The sequence below is a fragment of the Triturus cristatus genome, chromosome 8 (genome assembly GCF_964204655.1).
Source record: "Triturus cristatus chromosome 8, aTriCri1.1, whole genome shotgun sequence".
In the NCBI taxonomy this organism is placed as follows: domain Eukaryota; kingdom Metazoa; phylum Chordata; class Amphibia; order Caudata; family Salamandridae; genus Triturus; species Triturus cristatus.
The window spans coordinates 1,241,447,072-1,241,466,197 of record NC_140591.1 but is presented as its reverse complement, the minus strand read 5'-3'; the positions used below and the strand labels follow the sequence as shown (position 1 = coordinate 1,241,466,197).

Sequence of the window (19,126 nt, the reverse complement as noted above, 5' to 3'; positions counted from 1 at the left end):
GGGACTTGAATCTTGTCCTAACATTTCTGATGTGCGCTCCCTTTGAGCCTCTTCACAATTGTCCTCTTCGTCTTCTGACTCTTAAAACTGCTTTCCTGGTAGCCATCACCTCGGCTAGACGGGTGAGTGAGCTCCAGGCTCTATCGTCCAAGCCTCCTTTTCTATCTGTTCATCCGGACAAGGTTGTCCTTCGGCCTCGTCCTTCCTTTCTACCGAAAGTGGTGACCCCCTTTCATCTTGGGCAATCTGTCACCTTGCCCACCTTCTTTCCACCTCCGCATCCTTCCAAAGAGGAAGAGTGGCTCCACCGTCTGGACCCAAAACGTGCGCTCTCCTTTTATTTGGACCGCACAAAACCATTCCGAGTGGACGACAAGCTTTTCGTTGGCTACGTGGGTGCAAAGAAGGGAAAAGCTGTGCACAAACGGACCATCTCCCGGTGGGTCGCTTTGTGTATAAAAATCTGTTATTCCTTGGCAAAAAAGGACCCTCCTGTTGGGCTGCGAGCCCATTCTACTCGGGCCACGGCGGCTACTACTGCTTTGGGACGGGGAGTCCCTTTGCAGGACATCTGTCAGGCGGCGACGTGGGCTTCGCTGCACACGTTTGCCAGGCACTATTGCCTAGACAGCCAAGTCCGGAGGGATGGCTTCTTTGGCCGTTCTGTCCTCCAGGACTTTCTGGTGTGATCTTGGTTCGCAGACCCACCACCGGGGTTGGTATTGCTTGGGTATCTATTCTAAGGTGAGGAATCTAACTAACGTGTTTCTTTCAGATGAACAAGTTACTTACCTTCGGTAACGATGTATCTGTAAGAAACATTAGTTAGCTAGATTCCTCACCGACCCACCCATCCTCCCCGTTCTGCGAACCGACATCTAGGGTTAAGGCTATCCTTTTCAGGGCCCTAGATTTTTTGGCACCAGTGTCGGTCTCTTGCATGGCTCTGCGTTCCTGGTGCGGAAAGCTATGTACAAGAACTGATGTCAGCGCGCCAGGGCGGCGTCTAAGTACTCTGATGACGTCATTCCGGCGCACGACGCCAACGACGGACGCGGAGCCGCAGACAACGCCTAGCGACGCGCAAGGGGTATTGCTACAAAAATCTTCCGGATCCAAGCTGACGCCTGGGGATATTCTAAGGTGAGGAATCTAACTAACTAATGTTTCTTACAGATACATCGTTACCGAAGGTAAGTAACTTGTTCTTCTGTCCTCTGGTGCCTCCCTAGATGACTGTATTGCTTGGAGTAGGGTGGCCGTATCCGGCAGCAGTGTCTCTCAATCTCATGGGCGTTTATAACCTTAGTGTAGCGGTTCATTTTCCCATGTCTTGGGGTTTGGGTCTTTGTCCTTTCCCGTAATTATAAAACTATGGTTGAGCAGGATGCGGCAGGGTATAATTTTATTTTTCTCCTCCTCCCCCTTCCCAGCAAGAATGGGCGACTCCGACTGGATGTCTGTCCAGAGGGGATAACGAGCAGCACATTGATTTCCCCTTTGTATTAATGGGCCATTTGTTTCTTTAGTGCCCAGCATCAGGTGCGTGGTCTCATGGATGGTGTATTTGTCCAGGGCCCACCGCTATACTTGCCGGATCTCCAGAGGGTGCTATACTATATTTGTGGGCCCCCTTGCTGCATGGCCCCATCCAGTGGCGAGGGTGGGAATCGCAGAGCAGGATCAATACTCAGTTCGCCAATTTTAGGCCCCCCTACCCATCAATGTCATTCTGAGCCCAGTTTCTTACTTGGAGCGTGGCATGAACATCAGTCTTAGCTTTTAAACTTCTTTTCCTGTGGGTCTCAGGACTCTAAAAGCCTTCTGCCTGTGCCCCACACGCAGTTCAATTTCTCCAGATCTAGGCCTCTACCTCATAGGCCCAGTCCTCATGGGGGGGGTGAGCAGTAATGGGATGAATCATTCACCGCGGGGTTCCAGGACGTACAGGGTCAACCTCTATATCCTCCACTGCACAGCCTCAGTCACTCGCCCTCCCCGATGGGCCAGTGCAGCTTCCCAGCCGGGGCCCAGGATCCAGGACAAGCGGGCAAAGACAGCGTTCCAATAATCCCAGAGTGCTCTAGGCCGGCGCAGGCCCCTCTGCTCAGGAATTAGCCAAGAATTGCAGGATCAGGAGGCCGTCTGAATTCAGTTTCTTAGCCCTTCCCCCCCCCCAAACCCCCCCCCCCCCCCCCATCCGTACCGCTGTCCCAACCGCCGGTCTCACCCCTAGCTGCATGGCGACTCTTACCCATATGGCCTTTGCTCTCTCTGCGGGACTTACTTCAGGAGGAGGGTGGGGGTAACACAGCTTCAGGTCTCCGGGGGGGGGGGGGTCTACAGTTGTTCCGGACGTATTCACCCTGTGATTCTCTATCCGCCAGCCAGCCTCATGGCCTATTGTCCAAGTCAGTATTCTGCCCGGAGGTACTCCGGCGGCGTAGGCCTCTTCCCTTCCGGACAACAGTCGTGGCAGATAGCCCTTTTTCCCTTCACGAAGCAGTTTGTTGCTAGTGGATCGGAGGTCCGCAGGTATCCCCAACGCCTGGGCTATGCAGAGGGCTGTATGCTAGTTCTGTATCAGCAGGATTTAGGTTGGATTTTTTTTACGCCAGCTGGACATCTTGAGTAGTGAGTTTTAGTCAGCCATGTTGTTGGCCACCCTTGGAGTGCATCCTTGACCCTAGGGGAACCCTTGTTCTATCCCCAGAACCCCAAAACCAGGCACTTACCTGTTAACCAATAAGTTCATTTCCTCCTGTAGGATTGCATTAACTGCTTTTCTGTTAAAAAAGTTCCAAGTGTGGAGTTGGAAATTGTAAGAAAAATCAAGTGTGTTTTGATAACAAATTGCATTACCTACTTCCATCCAGGAAATGCTCCAGTGTGGTATCTAGGCATACAACAATGAGTAAGAAAAGTAACCTGAAAAGTAATACAAGTCCTCGCAAAGTAATTGTAAAGTAACTGTAAAGTAATTACAGCTGTTTCTGAACAATTGATATACCTATAACCAAACCAATTGCATTCAACTGCATTAAACTGCATTATTCTTGCAAAGTACTATTCCACTTACCTGTACCAGTCCTTGCGTGCTTCTAGAAATAAAATACAACTAAAGAAATATTTTTATACAAAACAAATTGGTCAGAGTTTAGTCTTTGACTGTGTGAAATGATTTCTTGCCTGAGTGTTTACAATAAAATGCTTAACACTACCCTCTGATAAAACCTTACTGCTCGCCCACACTACCACAAATAGAGAGTAAGGTATTATATATTTTTACCTCTGTAAGCCTTTGGGGATCCGCTGGATTCTGTGCACACTATACCTTACTATGGTATAGTATATACAGAGCCAGCTTCCTACATGGCCTCAATGATAATGTAGACCGATGCTTCGAAAGTGAAGAAACAGTCGACATCGACGTCTGTCAACAGCTCAAACATCAGGACCTTAGAGCGAGCCAGTACGTTTTTTCACACATCAAAAACCTCCATCAATGATACCACCGGCTGACCTGTCAACGAAGGAGAAAAAAGTCATGCTAATTACTGAGAAAGGGATTCCAATTACTATAATCACATCTGCCCCAGTAAGGTCTTGCTGTTGTCACCCGCTTCTTTGCTGGATGTGGAGGAATCAATAGATGAGGGTCCTTTTGGACCTGCTTACAGTCCCACTCAGCTACATATAAAGTGCCAGGACCTGGATGAGGAGGAAAACACATATTTGGAGGAGGCTTTTTTCTTCCGAGAGAGATATGAAAACCTAGATCCATTGAGGCTTTTCCAGATAATTATGAATATGACAGTTACAATGATAAAGAGCAGATAATGCAGGTACTCACAGCTTTTGTAACAAATCTATGGCAAATGAAAGAGATTTCTAAAGCTCTGTCAAAGCCTCCCCAGGTAATGCCTGCTCCCATTACCACAGTGTCACCATATACTCCGAATGTTTTATACCTTTTCTTAGTTCTAGCTTACGTGCTGATAATCCTCCATCATCAAGAAGACACACACCAAATACCATACATGACAATTATACTGATAACGAAGAACCAGAAGAGGGCGATATTACTCAGGACCCTCCAATAAATGCTGGTTCTGAATGAGACTACTATGTAGCACCAACATCAGCACCACCAATTCCACCAACAGCCAGTTCACCCTTATATGACATAGGAGGAATCCAAGCTCTTACTGAGAGAGCTACAAGAGGTTTGACCTCCCAATCTCAGTTAAACAGATAGGCTGCTTTTTTAAGAGCTAGCTCACAAATAGTTTAGATCCATACCATCACACTGAACGCATATAAGCGGAGGGTTTAAAGCAGATAAAGCAATTGTGACAGCTATTGTCCCTCATCTGGACAACAAATATAAAGCCCTAAACGATCCACCCGCTTGCCTCATAGGACACCCAACACCAGATTTGGTGGTTATGCAGGCTGCCCAAAGACGTTCGAAGTACCCATACACACCATGCTGAGCACAACCAGACAAAGAAGGAAGACTCCTTGACAATATAAGCAATCGTTTTTCCTGCAATGGTCAGGCGTCCAATGCCGAGGCTATATTGGGGAAATATGATAGGCAAATTTCGTCAGATCTTGAATCCTGTCTTGAATATTTTCCTATCCAAAAAACATAAGGTGAGAGCAGTAATCTAGCTCAGTGACGTGGCATCTGCCAAGATAATAATCAGTACAACAAACAAATGATGGACGGAATGCTGACAATGCAGACATTCTCCCCCAGTCAAGAGATCTGGGTTAAATTCATCGTTCTTTTGCCCACTACGCCACCCCAGTTTAGACATGGCCATATGCAAATCAGTCTTGACCCTGTGCCTCATGGGAACAGTCCAGCCCGAACTGCCAAGCCATGTCTTCCCTGGACCGGAATCAAGCATCCTAGGACCGGTTTCTGGCTATCAGCCGTCATCAGCCAGGATAGCTTGACTCCAGTGGCGTAGTGAGCACGGGTCCCACGTCTGGGAATGGACTGGACTGTTCCCATGAGGCACAGGGTCAAGACTGATTTGCATATGGCCATGTCTAAACTGGGGTGGTGTAGTGGGCAAAAGAACGATGGATTTAACCCAGATCTCTTGACTGGGGGAGAATGTCTGCAGTGTCAGCATTCCGTCCATCAATTGTTTGTTGTAACGCTTTTCGCCCTAAGTGGGATGGGTATTCCCAGACGTGGGACCCGTGCTCACTACGCCACTGGAGTCAAGCTATCCTGGCTGATGACGGCTGATAGCCAGAAACCGGTCCTAGGATGCTTGATTCCGGTCCAGTGAAGACATGGCTTGGCAGTTCGGGCTGGACTGTTCCCATGAGGCACAGGGTCAAGACTGATTTGCATATGGCCATGTCTAAACTGGGGTGGTGTAGTGGGCAAAAGAACGATGGATTTAACCCAGATCTCTTGACTGGGGGAGAATGTCTGCATTGTCAGCATTCCGTCCATCAATTGTTTGTTGTAACGCTTTTCGCCCTAAGTGGGATGGGTATTCCCAGACGTGGGACCCGTGCTCACTACGCCACTGGAGTCAAGCTATCCTGGCTGATGACGGCTGATAGCCAGAAACCGGTCCTAGGATGCTTGATTCCGGTCCAGTGAAGACATGGCTTGGCAGTTCGGGCTGGACTGTTCCCATGAGGCACAGGGTCAAGACTGATTTGCATATGGCCATGTCTAAACTGGGGTGGGGTAGTGGGCAAAAGAACAATGGATTTAACCCAGATCTCTTGACTGGGGGAGAATGTCTGCATTGTCAGCATTCCGTTAATCAATTATTTGTTGTACCGCTTTTCGCCCTAAGTGGGATGGGTATTCCCAGACGTGGGACCCATGCTCACTACGCCACTGGAGTCAAGCTATCCTGGCTGATGACGGCTGATAGCCAGAAACCGGTCCTAGGATGCTTGATTCCGGTCCAGTGAAGACATGGCTTGGCAGTTCGGGCTGGACTGTTCCCATGAGGCACAGGGTCAAGACTGATTTGCATATGGCCATGTCTAAACTGGGGTGGGGTAGTGGGCAAAAGAACGATGGATTTAACCCAGATCTCTTGACTGGGGGAGAATGTCTGCATTGTCAGCATTCCGTCCATCAATTGTTTGTTGTAACAAGATAATAATCACAGCTGTGGATGCAGCTACTACAGGTTTATGTCAGATTGTCAGAGCAGCAGTCCTAAGCATGCAAGGCTGGCTGAGGGCAACCGCCCTTTGGTCTGAGGTCCAAGTAAAAATTATGGATATACCCTTAGAATACGGAGGCATTATTTGGTAAACTTGTTTACAATGGATCTAGTCGTACACAGAGACCACAACATCCCTGGGAATTCTGTGGCAACACTGATTTCAACACGTTCGAGGTGCAAGAGGTCAACGGTTGTTTTCAACTCAAGGTTATTACCAGACACATAGACATTAGCCATAATTGGGATATCAACAACAATACACACAGCTGCCAAACAGATGAACACAGTCTGCGGATTATTCAAAACAACCTCCAAGAAAAAAGCCTCCACACTCGGAGGGCCGTACTCCTCCAGATGTCATTGACACCTGTTAGGCACTGGTCACCATTTTCCCCTAGAACGGGTGGGCAGGAGGCTTTCCAATAACTTAAAACAGCTGGATATCTATCACAATAGATCAGTGGGTGCTAGATGTTATTTATCATGGGCACACTTTTGAATTCATTCAGAAGCCTCCTCAAAATCTTTCTTAGAAGAGGTCACATTAACATCTTTGTGTGTTACAATTGGAGAGTTTTTTTCACTCCTCCAAAAAGAAGGCATGGAGGAGGTCCCCCACATTTGAAGAAACAGCGGTTTCTATTCAGGGTTCTTCTTGCTCAAGAAAATATCAGGCCAATAGAGACAGGAGACTGGTATTATACCTTCGAAAGTTAAATAAATTCCTGAAAAAACAGTCCTGCAAGAAATTCTCAGATTTCTAAACAATTCATGATATTGCTGGATCTCTAGGATGCTTATTTTCATATTCCAATCCATCCAAAACGTAAACCATTCTTTAGGCAAGAAATGGCCGGTTGCCATTACCAATTCAATGTTCCACCCTATGGTTCCAAATCTGCTCCACATATTTTCACGAAATGCATGTCTCCTGTCAAGACTTCTCTAAGGAGAAACTGTCATCAGGTTTTTCCATACCTGGAAGACTGGCTTCTGAAAGGACCTTCACTTTGTGCTGTAAAAAGACCTCCATGAAGGCGTGCCTACAGTTGTTTGAAGATCTAGGTTCAACTTTAAACGTACAGAAATCTTACTTTTAACCCAGCAGGAAGACAACTTTTCTAGGGGAAATGTAGACACTCATGCAGAGCATTCCTTGTGGAAGAGAGGATGCAGAAGAAATTAAAGTTGACTGCATTTCTATTGGAAAGAAAGTCAGTTTCTGCTTAAGTGTTCAAGTCATTCCTGGGAATGATGTCCTTCTGCATTCCCAACTGCTGGCTGCACATGAGATAGTTTCAGGAAGAAATAGACAAGCAATGACCCCCAAAGTCAAGGATCTTCTGACAGTATCAGTCTGACCACTTCCAGAATGAGAACCATCATACCATGGTGTGCAAACAGATGGAATATATCCGTAGGCCTAAAGTTCCTAAATCATCCTCCCAATTTATAATGACCACAGACGCATGCCTGGCTGGATGGGGGTGTGCTGGCGCTTTTGCAAGAGGTAGAGGTATGTGGGAAATGGTAACTTCAGGAATCCAAGTTCCACATAAACCTGTTGAGCTAAGAGCAGTTTTCCTGGCACTTCAATACTTCATCCCAAGGATAAAGAGTTCATTAGTACTTGTTTTTGCGGACAATACGAGAACAATTTTTTATCTGAACAAGCCAGGTGGCAAAAGTTTGTTGGTTATTAACAGAAGCCCAGAAAATATGGCTATAGTTTTACAATATCAGACAACATTGAAATTGGAACATGTTCCCTGAGTGAACAATCATTGAGCAGACTCGCTAAGTAGAACAACCAAGGACTGCCCTGAATGGGAACTAGACCAAGGTCCGCTAAATGTTGTTTTTCAGTCCTGGGGAAGTCCAGGTATGAACTTGTTTGAGACGCAACTCAATCACAAGTGCCAATTCTGTGCCAGCAGAAATCACTCAGAGAGTGTCATTGGGAAATGCTTTCCCAATAGCCTTGGCGGGGATATGCGCCTATGCATTTCTATTTCCTCTTCTCCAGACTCCCAGATTGTTGATAAAGATGAAAGGATTAAATGTTGCATCATTCCTATAGTTCCAGCTTGGCTTAAACAATATTGGTATACAGAACAACTTCTCCTGTCAGAACGAAAACACATTCTGTTTAGACTACCACCAAATCTATTGACAGTGAGCAAAGACCAAGTTGGTTATCCTGCACCGAGGTCTTTCGAATTAGCAGCCAGGCTCCTGAATACAATAATTTCAGCCAACTAGATTTTTTAGAAGATTGAAGATACCTTTAACTAAAGCAAGGGTTGAGATGACAAATGCTAATTACAAAGTCAAATGGACTTGATTCTGTATGTGGTGCTCTAGAAATGGTATACTTCCCCCGAGCTAATTTTCTTTTTTTTAAAAAACATTTTTATTAATTTTCTTGTAAGCAAACCAACAAGACACTTGGAACAGCACACTTCCCATCATGTCCGTCAATAACATACACCATTTGGCAATACATAAGCGGATCCCAGACCAGCACAGTGCTGCATAGCCGGCAACAGTCTCTGACCCCTTCATCCCCGGAGCCTCCCCCTCAGTCCGAGTCCGAAGATTCATCTTGTGACAGTGGTGGAGGGTTGCATATTTCCCCTCTGAATTTGTTCCAAGCCCCCCAAACCTTGTCCCACTTTCGGGGGCACCCCCGCCTGATAAACACAGAGCGTTCCGCAAACATTGCTGCATCCATGTCCCTACTCCATGCGGTCAGTGTTGGTCCCCTCTCCGCCCCCCATTTTTGGGCCATGTTCCTTTTAGCCGTGATGATCCCCAGTGTCACCCAGTTCTGCGCCTGCCGATTGAGGTCATTGGGCTCCCACACATTTAACAAGCATCGCCGGGGTTCAGGCACCAATGACACTCCGCACACCTGTGACATCGTCCTCATCACTCCCCCCGAGCTAATTTTGACAAATATATCACATCTGGCCAGTTTAGGTCTCCCTCATAGCTCAGTCAAAGTACACCTGTTGCTTGGAAAGTCCATAGGAAAATTGTCACTCTGGTCCAATAGACAAGTGATAGAGTTCCGTAAGGGTCTATTTAGGACCTATCCTCCAATTGGAAACCACCGATTTTTTCGCAGTTGAATACGGTCCTCTCAGTTGATGAGGAGCCCATTTGAGTATAATCATAAATCAGACCTCAAATATCTATCATTGAAAATGGCCTTGTTACTGGCTTTGACTACTTATAGGAGGATTAGTGAAATTCAAGCTCTCGTGATAAAAGGGCCATGCTTGCAATTCAAAGAGGACAGCGTTCTATTGAATACAAATCCTCGATTTGTTCAAAAGTTCCCATCAAACTTTCATTTTCTATTGTTCTTAAAACCTTTTTCTGTAGTCCTTCCGTAGCAGCGAAAAAGCACTTCATACTCTATATGTGAATCGATGTCTCAAATTCTAGCTGCATGGACCTAAATGTTCAGAAAGTCAGATCAGCTTCTCCTAAGGAACATCTTTTTCTTGGAGGCCCATAGGCTATCAAGGAAGAGTATATTTTTATATATTTGTTTTTTAAGGGGTACTTTTAATGTTTACTTCTCACCTCCTCTTAATAAATATGTTGTCATTGTGATCACTGCTTGTTATTCAAATTTGAGCATGTGAATCTATGCAAGATATCAATACAGGAGAACTACAGTGTACTGGTAGTAACTTGTTTTTTCCATGCCCAGGCGTTTCTGCAAGATGTCCTAGGAGGGCTAAATCGATATTAAAAAGTGTAGGACTCAGAACAGAGCCTTGCAGCACTTCCACTGCTAGAGCCTTGGTACCTGATGAAAAATGGGGCATCCTGACCTCTTGGCCTCTATTCTGCTGAAAGGATTTCATCTATCTCAACACTAAGCCATTTAATCCAATGGCCTGTAAGCGGAGGAGGAGCAGAGAGTGTGACACTGTCTCGAATGCTGCCGAAAGATCTAATAGTATCAGTACAGCCTTTCCACCCTTATGTAGTGTGTTTGATGTGTTCTGTGACAGCTAGATGCGTGGTTTCGGCACTCTGATTGGGTGGGAACCCAGACAAACTGGGATGATGGAGTCCATTGGGCTCTAAATAAGAGAGCTGCTAATTTGCTAATTTCTCCAAAATCTTCGAGAACGCAGGTAGTAAAGAAATAACTCTATAATTAGCTAGTGTGCTAGGGTCAACTGAAGGTTTTTTCAAGAGGGAGTCATTTCTCCTGCTTCCAAGCTAAATATACAACAGCTGTGGAAAGCAAATCATTAAGTAACTTGTTCACCCTCCAGGTTGATCACATCCGCCCTATGATCAGCAGATCAGTGGGGCACGGATCGGAACGAGAGACAGATTTAAGGCTGCAGATAGCAGCTTTGGAGTCTTCAAGGGAAATGGGATTGATTGTAGGGAAGGAACATTGCTTATTCTCTTACAATCACAGCTGGCGGAGTCTCTGTCTGGCCATTGATAGAGGCCGTGGAGAAATTAGATTGTATTTTAAGAATCTTGTCTTGAAAGAAAGTGGCTAACTTCTCACACCATTCTTAAGAGTGGCAAACTTCTATCGCAAGTAGTGGGTGCAAGAAATCCTTTTATATTCTTAAATACTTCCAGAGGTTTATTCTCTGTGGCCTTAATTCTCTCACAAAAATAGACTTTTTTGGCTGCCTTAACTAAAGCATGGTATTTTCTTAGAGCTGCCCAATAGGTAGCGTTATCTACCTTACAGTAGAGCTTGCGCCAAAATCTCTCAGTCCATTGTAGAGTTTCTTTTCTACTATTAAGACCTCACCAGACACTGGCCTCCTCTCTCCTCCCATGCAGGCTACAGAGGAAGTGGCGTCCTTTGTGATGGTGGTCCGGAGGGTGGCTGAGGTGCTGGACATGACACTGCCCACTGTACAGGTCAAGATCAACGACTTGACAGAGGTGCTTCAACCTGGTTTGTCCCCCTCAGAGCCCTTACTCTCCTTCAGTGACGTCCTCACTGATGTCCTGCCTAGGGGCTAAGGCCATGCCCTGTACAGGCACTCCTGTGCACAGGACCATCGCCCTTCGCCATCTCCCTGGGACCCAGCTGTCCCAACAGAACATCCCACCCCTGAGAGCGTGATGGTTCAGGTCTCCAGGTCCAAAATTAATCCAAGCACATTCCCTCCCACACAACCAGATAGGAAATCCAAGAGGCTAGATACCTTCAGGAAGAGGATATTCTCTTACACCAGCCTTGCAGTTTGTTCAGTGAACATTGTGCTTAATGGACCGCTATTCCCATACTGCATGGGATACAGTTGCGCAAGTGATACCCATGGTCTCGGAAGAGGCCCGAGCCATACTTTCCTGAGCTATTGCTGACGGGAGAAATGCAGCAAAGTTCACAGTCAGATGCGGATTGGATACAACTGACTCGCTAGGTAGTCATTACTTCCACTGTGGCGATTTGACCTCTTACCTGACTGAGAACTGCCCTTTGATGGCATTCACTTTTTTGGCGACATGGCAGGTTCGGCGTTTGAATGTTTCAAGGATACTAGGGCCACTGCTAGGGTGTTAGGGCTCACCATAGCCCCGCGACAGCCACATTCTGCCTTCGGCTCCTTCCGTGGCTACAGTAGGGGGTATCTGCCACATCCTTTTCCTCCTAGCCACTATGTCCATCAGGCACCTCAGTCTTTTCGCTGCCATAGCTCACACAAGCCTTGTGTGAACCTAGGCCAGAGGACTACCAAATCCACTCTGCCCTTGCAGCCGCAGCTTTAGAGTCCCTTTAATATGCCCTAATACCATCTGAGGCACCCTGTTGGTAGATGGATTCAGCACTACCTTTCCCAATAGCGGGAAATAGTATAGGACAAATGGTCCAGTGGTGTTACGCTCTACCTTTCCAGCAGACCCCGCCACCTTTACCACCGTCCCCTGCTCGGCTGATGGAGGGCTACATTTCACGTTTGCGCCAGCAAGTGCTGGCACTTCTGGCCAATTGAGCCATAGAGAGGGTGCAGGCATCAGAAATAGAATGTGTTTGCTATTCCTGCTACTTTCCGGTGTCAAAAAGGGACTGAGACCTCTGCCTTATACTAGACCTGGGGAGAGAATGTAGCCTAATGGCTAGGGTGGTCGACCTCAAGCTGGGGAACCAAGTTTGAGTCTCGGCAAGGACGCGCAACATCCTGTGATTCTGGGCAAATCACTTCATCTCATTGTGCCTAACAAAAATTAATGTGTCCTCATGTAATGCAACTGGTGGTCGTTTAAAGCGCTCTGATACCTTCAGATCAAGTTTGTGCTATATAAAACTCCATAAAAATAGAAACAATTGCATAGAGAGAGAGAGAGAGAGACACACACACACACAGAGACACACACACACACACAGAGAGAGAGACACACACAGAGAGAGAGACACAGAGAGAGAGAGAGAGAGAGAGAGAGAGAGAGAGAGAGAGAGAGAGAGAGAGAGAGACAGAGAGAGAGAGAGACACACAGAGGGAGACACACACAGAGACCTGGCAAAAATGCCTTTCACTAGGCCTCTTGAGAGCAGGATTGAGTATTGTCTCTAATGTGGGAGAGAACCCATAATTTCACTCGGATAACCTAATGTGTCATTGCTTTTCCTTATAGATTTCTTTTCCAGTCAAATGGTTAAAGCTATAACAAATGTGTTTTACTTGAAACACTAGAATTACTGAAATTAAAGCAATTAGGAACTTGCAAGCCGAGCTCTTCTTTCCTGAGATGAATAGTGTACTGCAGAATGAATTCAGTATTAGTATTGGTCATATTCATTTGCAGTCACTTACTTCTCTATACAGAATAGACTTTTCTCAACACAGTGTAGCCAGCGACAATGTTCTAACTGCTCCAACACGTTACACTTCTTACACGGCTCCTCTGAAGAGAGCTTTCTCTACTTTAGGGAAGATGATTGATATTTCACATGGAAAAATAAGCCCTACTTTTCACATTTTGGTGAGACTCTTAAGAATCCCATAGCTGGTATTTGGGAGAAGCCCACCTCACTTCTCTTCAAAACAAATTTGATCTCAGAAGAAATATAGGCCTTGTTGGGGGCACTTCTTACAGGATAAATCAGACAGTTTGGTGTTTCATGCTGACATCACAGCAAGGGGACCTAATGTATTTATATAAGTTCCTTCTGATACTTTCATAAAAGTTTGATCCAGGGGCAGAGGACTGAAATTCTTGCAGTGGTGTCTTCAATGTCAATTTGATTCATTCAAGGTACCATTGTCTTTGCAACCTAATGAAGGAGTGAAGGGGAAATATGTGTTTATCCTAAAGATCCTAACATGATTCTTTTTGACTTCTTTAGATTCCTTTTGCTGTGATGTTTGATAGCAGAATATTATCTCAGGTGGTTAAGGGATTAACCAAAAGTGTTCATTCGCCAACTGTTGGGGATGTATACTGTACTTTTACAAGGCCATAGGAGGTCTGATGGTTGCTGGCAACTTGAATTCAAGTTGCAGGATCACAGGCCATTCTAGCTGTGTTCCGGGAGAGAGCTTAATGTTGGGTCTCCCTTAAGTTCAAAGCAGTACTCTTTTTGGCATCTTTACTTTTTCCCTGTGGTGTCTGGTGTGTTCGTTGTTTATTTTGGGCCTGACAATGCTAGTGTGACACCCTGGGACGTAGGTTGCACCTGCTGGAGCTATGACAGCATGTAAAGGTTTTTTTGGGTTACAACCTCCATAAGAAGTATATCCAATGAAAAGACTCTGCAGTGGGAATGCAAAACAGAGTATAACAGAGGAATGTAACTATTTAATTTCATTGTGCTCTTCTATGGATATTATAACCTGTAGTGTTTGTTTGCACCAAGGATACATTAGTATGGTAATGTAACTTAATCTTACCTTTCAACAAGTCTAAGAGAAGAATGGGCTAAAGAATAAACTCACCAAAGTTCTTTCTATTTTATGGACCAGCTAACATTGATTTACGCATTATGGAGGAATTCGTTTCACTTCCGTTAGCTTTGATACCACAATTCTTATAATGAAGAAGCGTGATAAATTATTGGGCAGGATGAGGGATGGACTATTCTGTCTCCCTCTTGAGAATGTCTTTGAAATTAATTAAATGAATCAGGAAGCATATAATTTATGACAGGACATAAAATGTATCACATCTAAAACCAAGATAAATGGCACTTGACATAGAGAGCGCATGGACCTATGCATGTTTTCATTGAACACTTAAGTTCTTTTTATTAATGTGCTTAAGTTTATTGTACAGTTGTTGAGTACTGTATTATTGTTTCTTACAGGTTCCCAAGTGATGCCCACTAATATGCCTCCACCTCGCAAACTACCTCAGCGCTCCTGGGCTGCATCTATTCCCACAATCCTCACTCATAGTGCCTTGCATGTTCTTCTGCTGCCCTCACCCACGCCTGGATTAGTGCCAGCATTAGCTGGCAGCTACCTTTGCTCTCCTCTGGAGCGATTCCTTGGGTCAGTTAATATGAGGCGGCATCTCCAACGAATAATCCAGCAGGAATCGGTATGTTCATTTTTCATATGTTCAGTTTTTTAGAAGTTACTTTAGCCATTCTTATGTATAGCTTTTGTTTTCGACTATCATCTTTGCACAGTAGTAATGGTTTCAAAACTCCATATCCAAGCAATTCTGATGTAGACTATTTTAGACCCCACCACAGTAATTATGTAACTGTCATGAATTGTGTATTCATTTAGAGAGTTTTCTAGAGCGCTGCATGTCTTTTTTGTTACTTTCATTTAGTAAAGTCTTCATGAGGAATTGATGTGATTAGTGATTTAGGGCCTTGTGCTCTTTTCATTAGAGGCAGATTTAAGCAGTTCTGTTTTCATTTATTTCTAAACTAATTATAGTTCGGTTATGCCATATCCTTGGTTAAAGAGATGTGCTGTCTTGAAGCGTAGGTTTCAATTAGGTGGGTGGTGGGGGCTTGAGACCGTAAGTATTTTGGGCCTTTCCAAAGAACAGTAAAGAGAACCTTAAACTGAATTCTTACTTCTACTGGAAACAAGCCCCTTTCTATGTCCATTTGTCATTTTGAAATTTTGAAAAGGTCTAGGCATCTTCTTATTGCTTTTCATTAATAAAGATTTTTGATAAAAATATTAGTTTTGGAATCGGTTCTGTATGCGCAACAGATGTCTGTGTGTACATTGTGCATGGTTCTTTTATCATTGCATATGCACTGTATCTGAAAGAAACACGTTAGATTCCTCACCTTATCATATCCCCAGGCATCAGGCGCCGGGATGATGTCGTCGGAGTACTTAGACGCCGCCCTCGCGCGCTGACGTCAGTTCTTCTTTTTTCCGCACCAGACAGCACCGATCTGGGAAGAGCATACCCTTTTAGTCATTATTTGACTAAACTTTTTGACTCTTTTGGTATCTTTTGTCAACTCGACTCTGGTGCCAGTAGGATGCCTGGTTTTAAACCCTGTGACTCCTGTCACCGACTGATGTCGGTTACGGACCACCACCGCCGGTGCCTCTACTGCCTGGGGGCCGACCACAATTCCGAGTCATGCCTCAATTGCCGGGCCCTGACTTCAAAGGCTAGGTGGGAGCGGTCCCGCAAGCTCCTGGAGTTCCGGCAGTCGGCTCCGCGCCGTTCACGGTCCCGGTCGAGGAGGAGGTCGACAGACCAGTCGCGGAGCCGCAGTCATCACCACCGCTCGTCCGGTTCCAAGTCTTTGGGTAAGTCGAAGCATAGTAAGAAGTCCAAGAGGCGACATCGCTCTTCGGGCTCCCCTCGCCAATCACGCGACTCGGCTGAGGGTTCGGGTGGTACCACCCACGCGGCTCCATTAGAGCCGCAGGAGTCTCGTCCGTCCACATACCCGCCGGTCCCTGGGACCGACGCGACTCCGGCAGTCGCCTCTTTGGCGACAAGGCGGATAGTACGCTGGAGCGCTTTAAGGACTCCCGGGCTACGGCCAAGTCCTTGGGCCCCTTGGCCCGCGCCCGCAAACTTCCGCTTTTCGCCCCTTTCGTGGCCAGGGAAGGGGCGCCCCCTCACGTCCACCTAGCCACAGGCCGCAGAACCAACCTCCACTCGGTCGCGGACGTGGATTCCGCCGAGGCGGTACTGGGGGACAACGTGCCGGTCAGTCCACATCTACCCCGGCAGCATCCGCCTCAAAGCCCTCCAAGTCCGTGCTTTCAGGCCCATTCCACACCAGTGGGAGGCAGAGTTCGCCATCACCTGCTCCACTGGCGTTCCATCACGTCGGACAGGTGGGTGCTGCAAATCGTCCGAAGGGGCTACTCCCTCCCCTTCAGGCGACCCCTCCAGCCATGCCACCACAGTACCACCACATGTCGGGGGCTCACTTGGATCTTCTACAGGAGGAAGTTGCGGCCCTCTTTGCCAAGGGGGCCATCGAACGCGTTCCTGGTCCAGAAGTAGGTCGTGGTTGTTATTCCCACTACTTTCTGGTTCCCGAGAAGGGCAAAGGGGGCTTACGCCCTATCTTGGACCTCAGGAGCGTCAACGCCTTCCTCCTGAAGGAGAGGTTCAAGATGCTCACCTTAGCTCAGGTTCTGGCTGCCTTAGACCCTGGAGACTGGATGGTAGCGTTGGACTTGCAGGACACTTACTCCCACATCGCTGTCCTGCCGGGCCACCGGCGTTACCTGCGATTCATGGTAGGCCAGGAGCATTTTCAGTTTACCGTGCTCCCCTTCGGCCACACAAGTGCCCCTCGGGTGTTCACGAAAGTGATGGCGGTTGTCGCAGCTCATCTGCGCAGATTCGGGGTTCCAGTCTAACCGTATCTCGACGACTGGTTGTTGAAGGCGGGTTTGCCCCAGGCAGTCGTCTCCCACCTCCAGACTACGGCCGACCTCCTGCATTCGCTGGGGTTCTCCATCAATGTGTCGAAGTCGCATCTGAGTACCTCCCAGACGCTCCTCTTCATTGGAGCGGTTCTGGACTCTGCGCAGTTCCGGGCTTATCCTCCGGAACAGCGGGTCCGGGATATTAAGGCTCTGATTCCCATCTTTCAGCCTCTATCCCAGGTTTCGGTCAGGTTGGTGCTGCGACTTCTGCGTCTGATGGCCTCCTGCATCCTGATAGTGCATCACGCCAGGTTGCGGATGCGGGCTCTGCAGTGGGACCTGAAGTTTCAGTGGGACCAGCATCGGGGCAACCTGTCTGACCATGTCTTGATCTCAGAGGCCACTGCAAGACAGTTGCAGTGGTGGCTCACGGACTGCGATTGGGTCAGTGGCAGATCCCTCTCTCTACCCCAACCGGAGCACGTAGTAGTGACGGATGCGTCCCTCCTGAGATGGGGAGGCCACATGGGAGAGGCGGAGTTCAGAGGACTCTGGTCTCCGGCGGAGTCTCGGCTCCATATCAACCTTTTGGAGCTGAGAGCGATCGAACTTGCACTGAAGGCATTCCTTCCCTCTGTCCGGGGACGTGTAGTGCAGGTGTTCACAGACAACACCACCGCCATGTGGTATTGCAACAAACAGGGCGGGGTGGGGTCGTTGACCCTCTGTCAGGAGGCTCTGCACCTCTTGACCTGGCGGGAACATCAGGGCATCATCCTGGTGGTTCAACATCTGGCGAGCTCTCTGAACGCCAGAGCAGACGAACTCAGCCGCCGGTGCATGACGGATCATGAATGGCGTCTACACTCGGACAGTGGGGAGAGCCTTGGTTAGATCTATTCGCCACCGAAGAGAACACGCAATGTCAGCAGTTCTGCGCGTTGGAGTTTCCAAGGCGGCACTCGCTCGGAGACGCTTTTCATCGCGAGCGGAGTTGCGGTCTGTTGTACGCCTTTCCGCCTATACCACTTCTGCCCAGAGTGCTGAAGAAGATCAGGCGCGACCGGGCCCAAGTCATCTTGGTGGCTCCAGATTGGGCACGAAGGTACTGGTATCCCGAGCTACTCAGTATGTTGATCGATCCCCCGATACGACTGCCTCTTCGGGAGGACCTTCTGTCGCAGCAGCAGAGGATGATCCTCCACCCGAACCTGTCCAATCTCCACCTCCATGCGTGGAGATTGAGCGGCGACAGTTGATGCCATTTGACTTGCCTCCTGAAGTCTGTGATGTGATTCTGGCAGCCAGGCGTCCCTCCACAAAATCGGTATACGCCTGCAGGTGGAATACATTTGTGGCATGGTGCACAGCATAGGCTGTGGATCCCCTTTCCGCCCCTCTTTCTGAGGTTCTTCTCTTTCTTCTTTCAATGGCCCAGCAGGGCTCTGCTCTGGGCACTGTTAAAGGTTATCTTTCAGCTATCTCTGCTTTCTTACGGCTTCCTGATCAGCCTTCCCTTTTCAAATCCCCGGTTGTTTCTCGATTCTTCAAGGGCATTACTCACATGTTTCCTCCTGTCCCTTTCGTAATGCCTCAGTGTGATTTGAACCTGGTATTGACGTATCTGATGTGCGCTCCCTTTGAGCCACTTCACAATTGTCCCCTTCGTCTGTTGACGCTCAAGACTGCTTTCCTGGTTGCCATCACCTCTGCTAGAAGGGTGAGTGAGCTCCAGGCTCTCTCTTCTAAGTTCTCCTTTTCTTTCTGTCCATCCGGACAAGGTTGTTCTCAGGACTCGTCCTTCCTTTCTCCCTAAGGTGTTAACTGCCTTTCACATCGGGCAGTCTGTTACGTTGCCCACCTTCTTTCCGCATCCTTCGAAAGAGGAAGAGAGGCTCCATCGTCTGGACCCAAAACGGGCGCTGTCCTTTTATTTGGACCGCACCAAGCAGTTCCGGGTGGACGGCCAACTCTTTGTTGGCTACGTGGGCGCTAAGCAGGGACGGGCGGTGCACAAGCGGCCCATCTCTCGGTGGGTCGTTTTGTGTATCAAAGCTTGTTACTTCTTGGCTAAAAAGGAACGTCCTG

General features: G+C 47.5%; 1 protein-coding gene across 2 annotated transcripts in view; it reads left to right on the top strand.

Moving 5' to 3' along the window:
* Nucleotides 1-19,126, top strand: part of MED14 (mediator complex subunit 14) — a 1,045,467-nt gene that overhangs the window by 893,081 nt on the left and 133,260 nt on the right. For both annotated transcript variants that reach the window (XM_085622933.1, XM_085622932.1), the window contains one exon: nucleotides 14,527-14,762. In XM_085622933.1, the coding sequence (XP_085479059.1) occupies nucleotides 14,527-14,762 (236 nt within the window). The remainder of the gene's footprint in view (nucleotides 1-14,526; nucleotides 14,763-19,126) is intronic.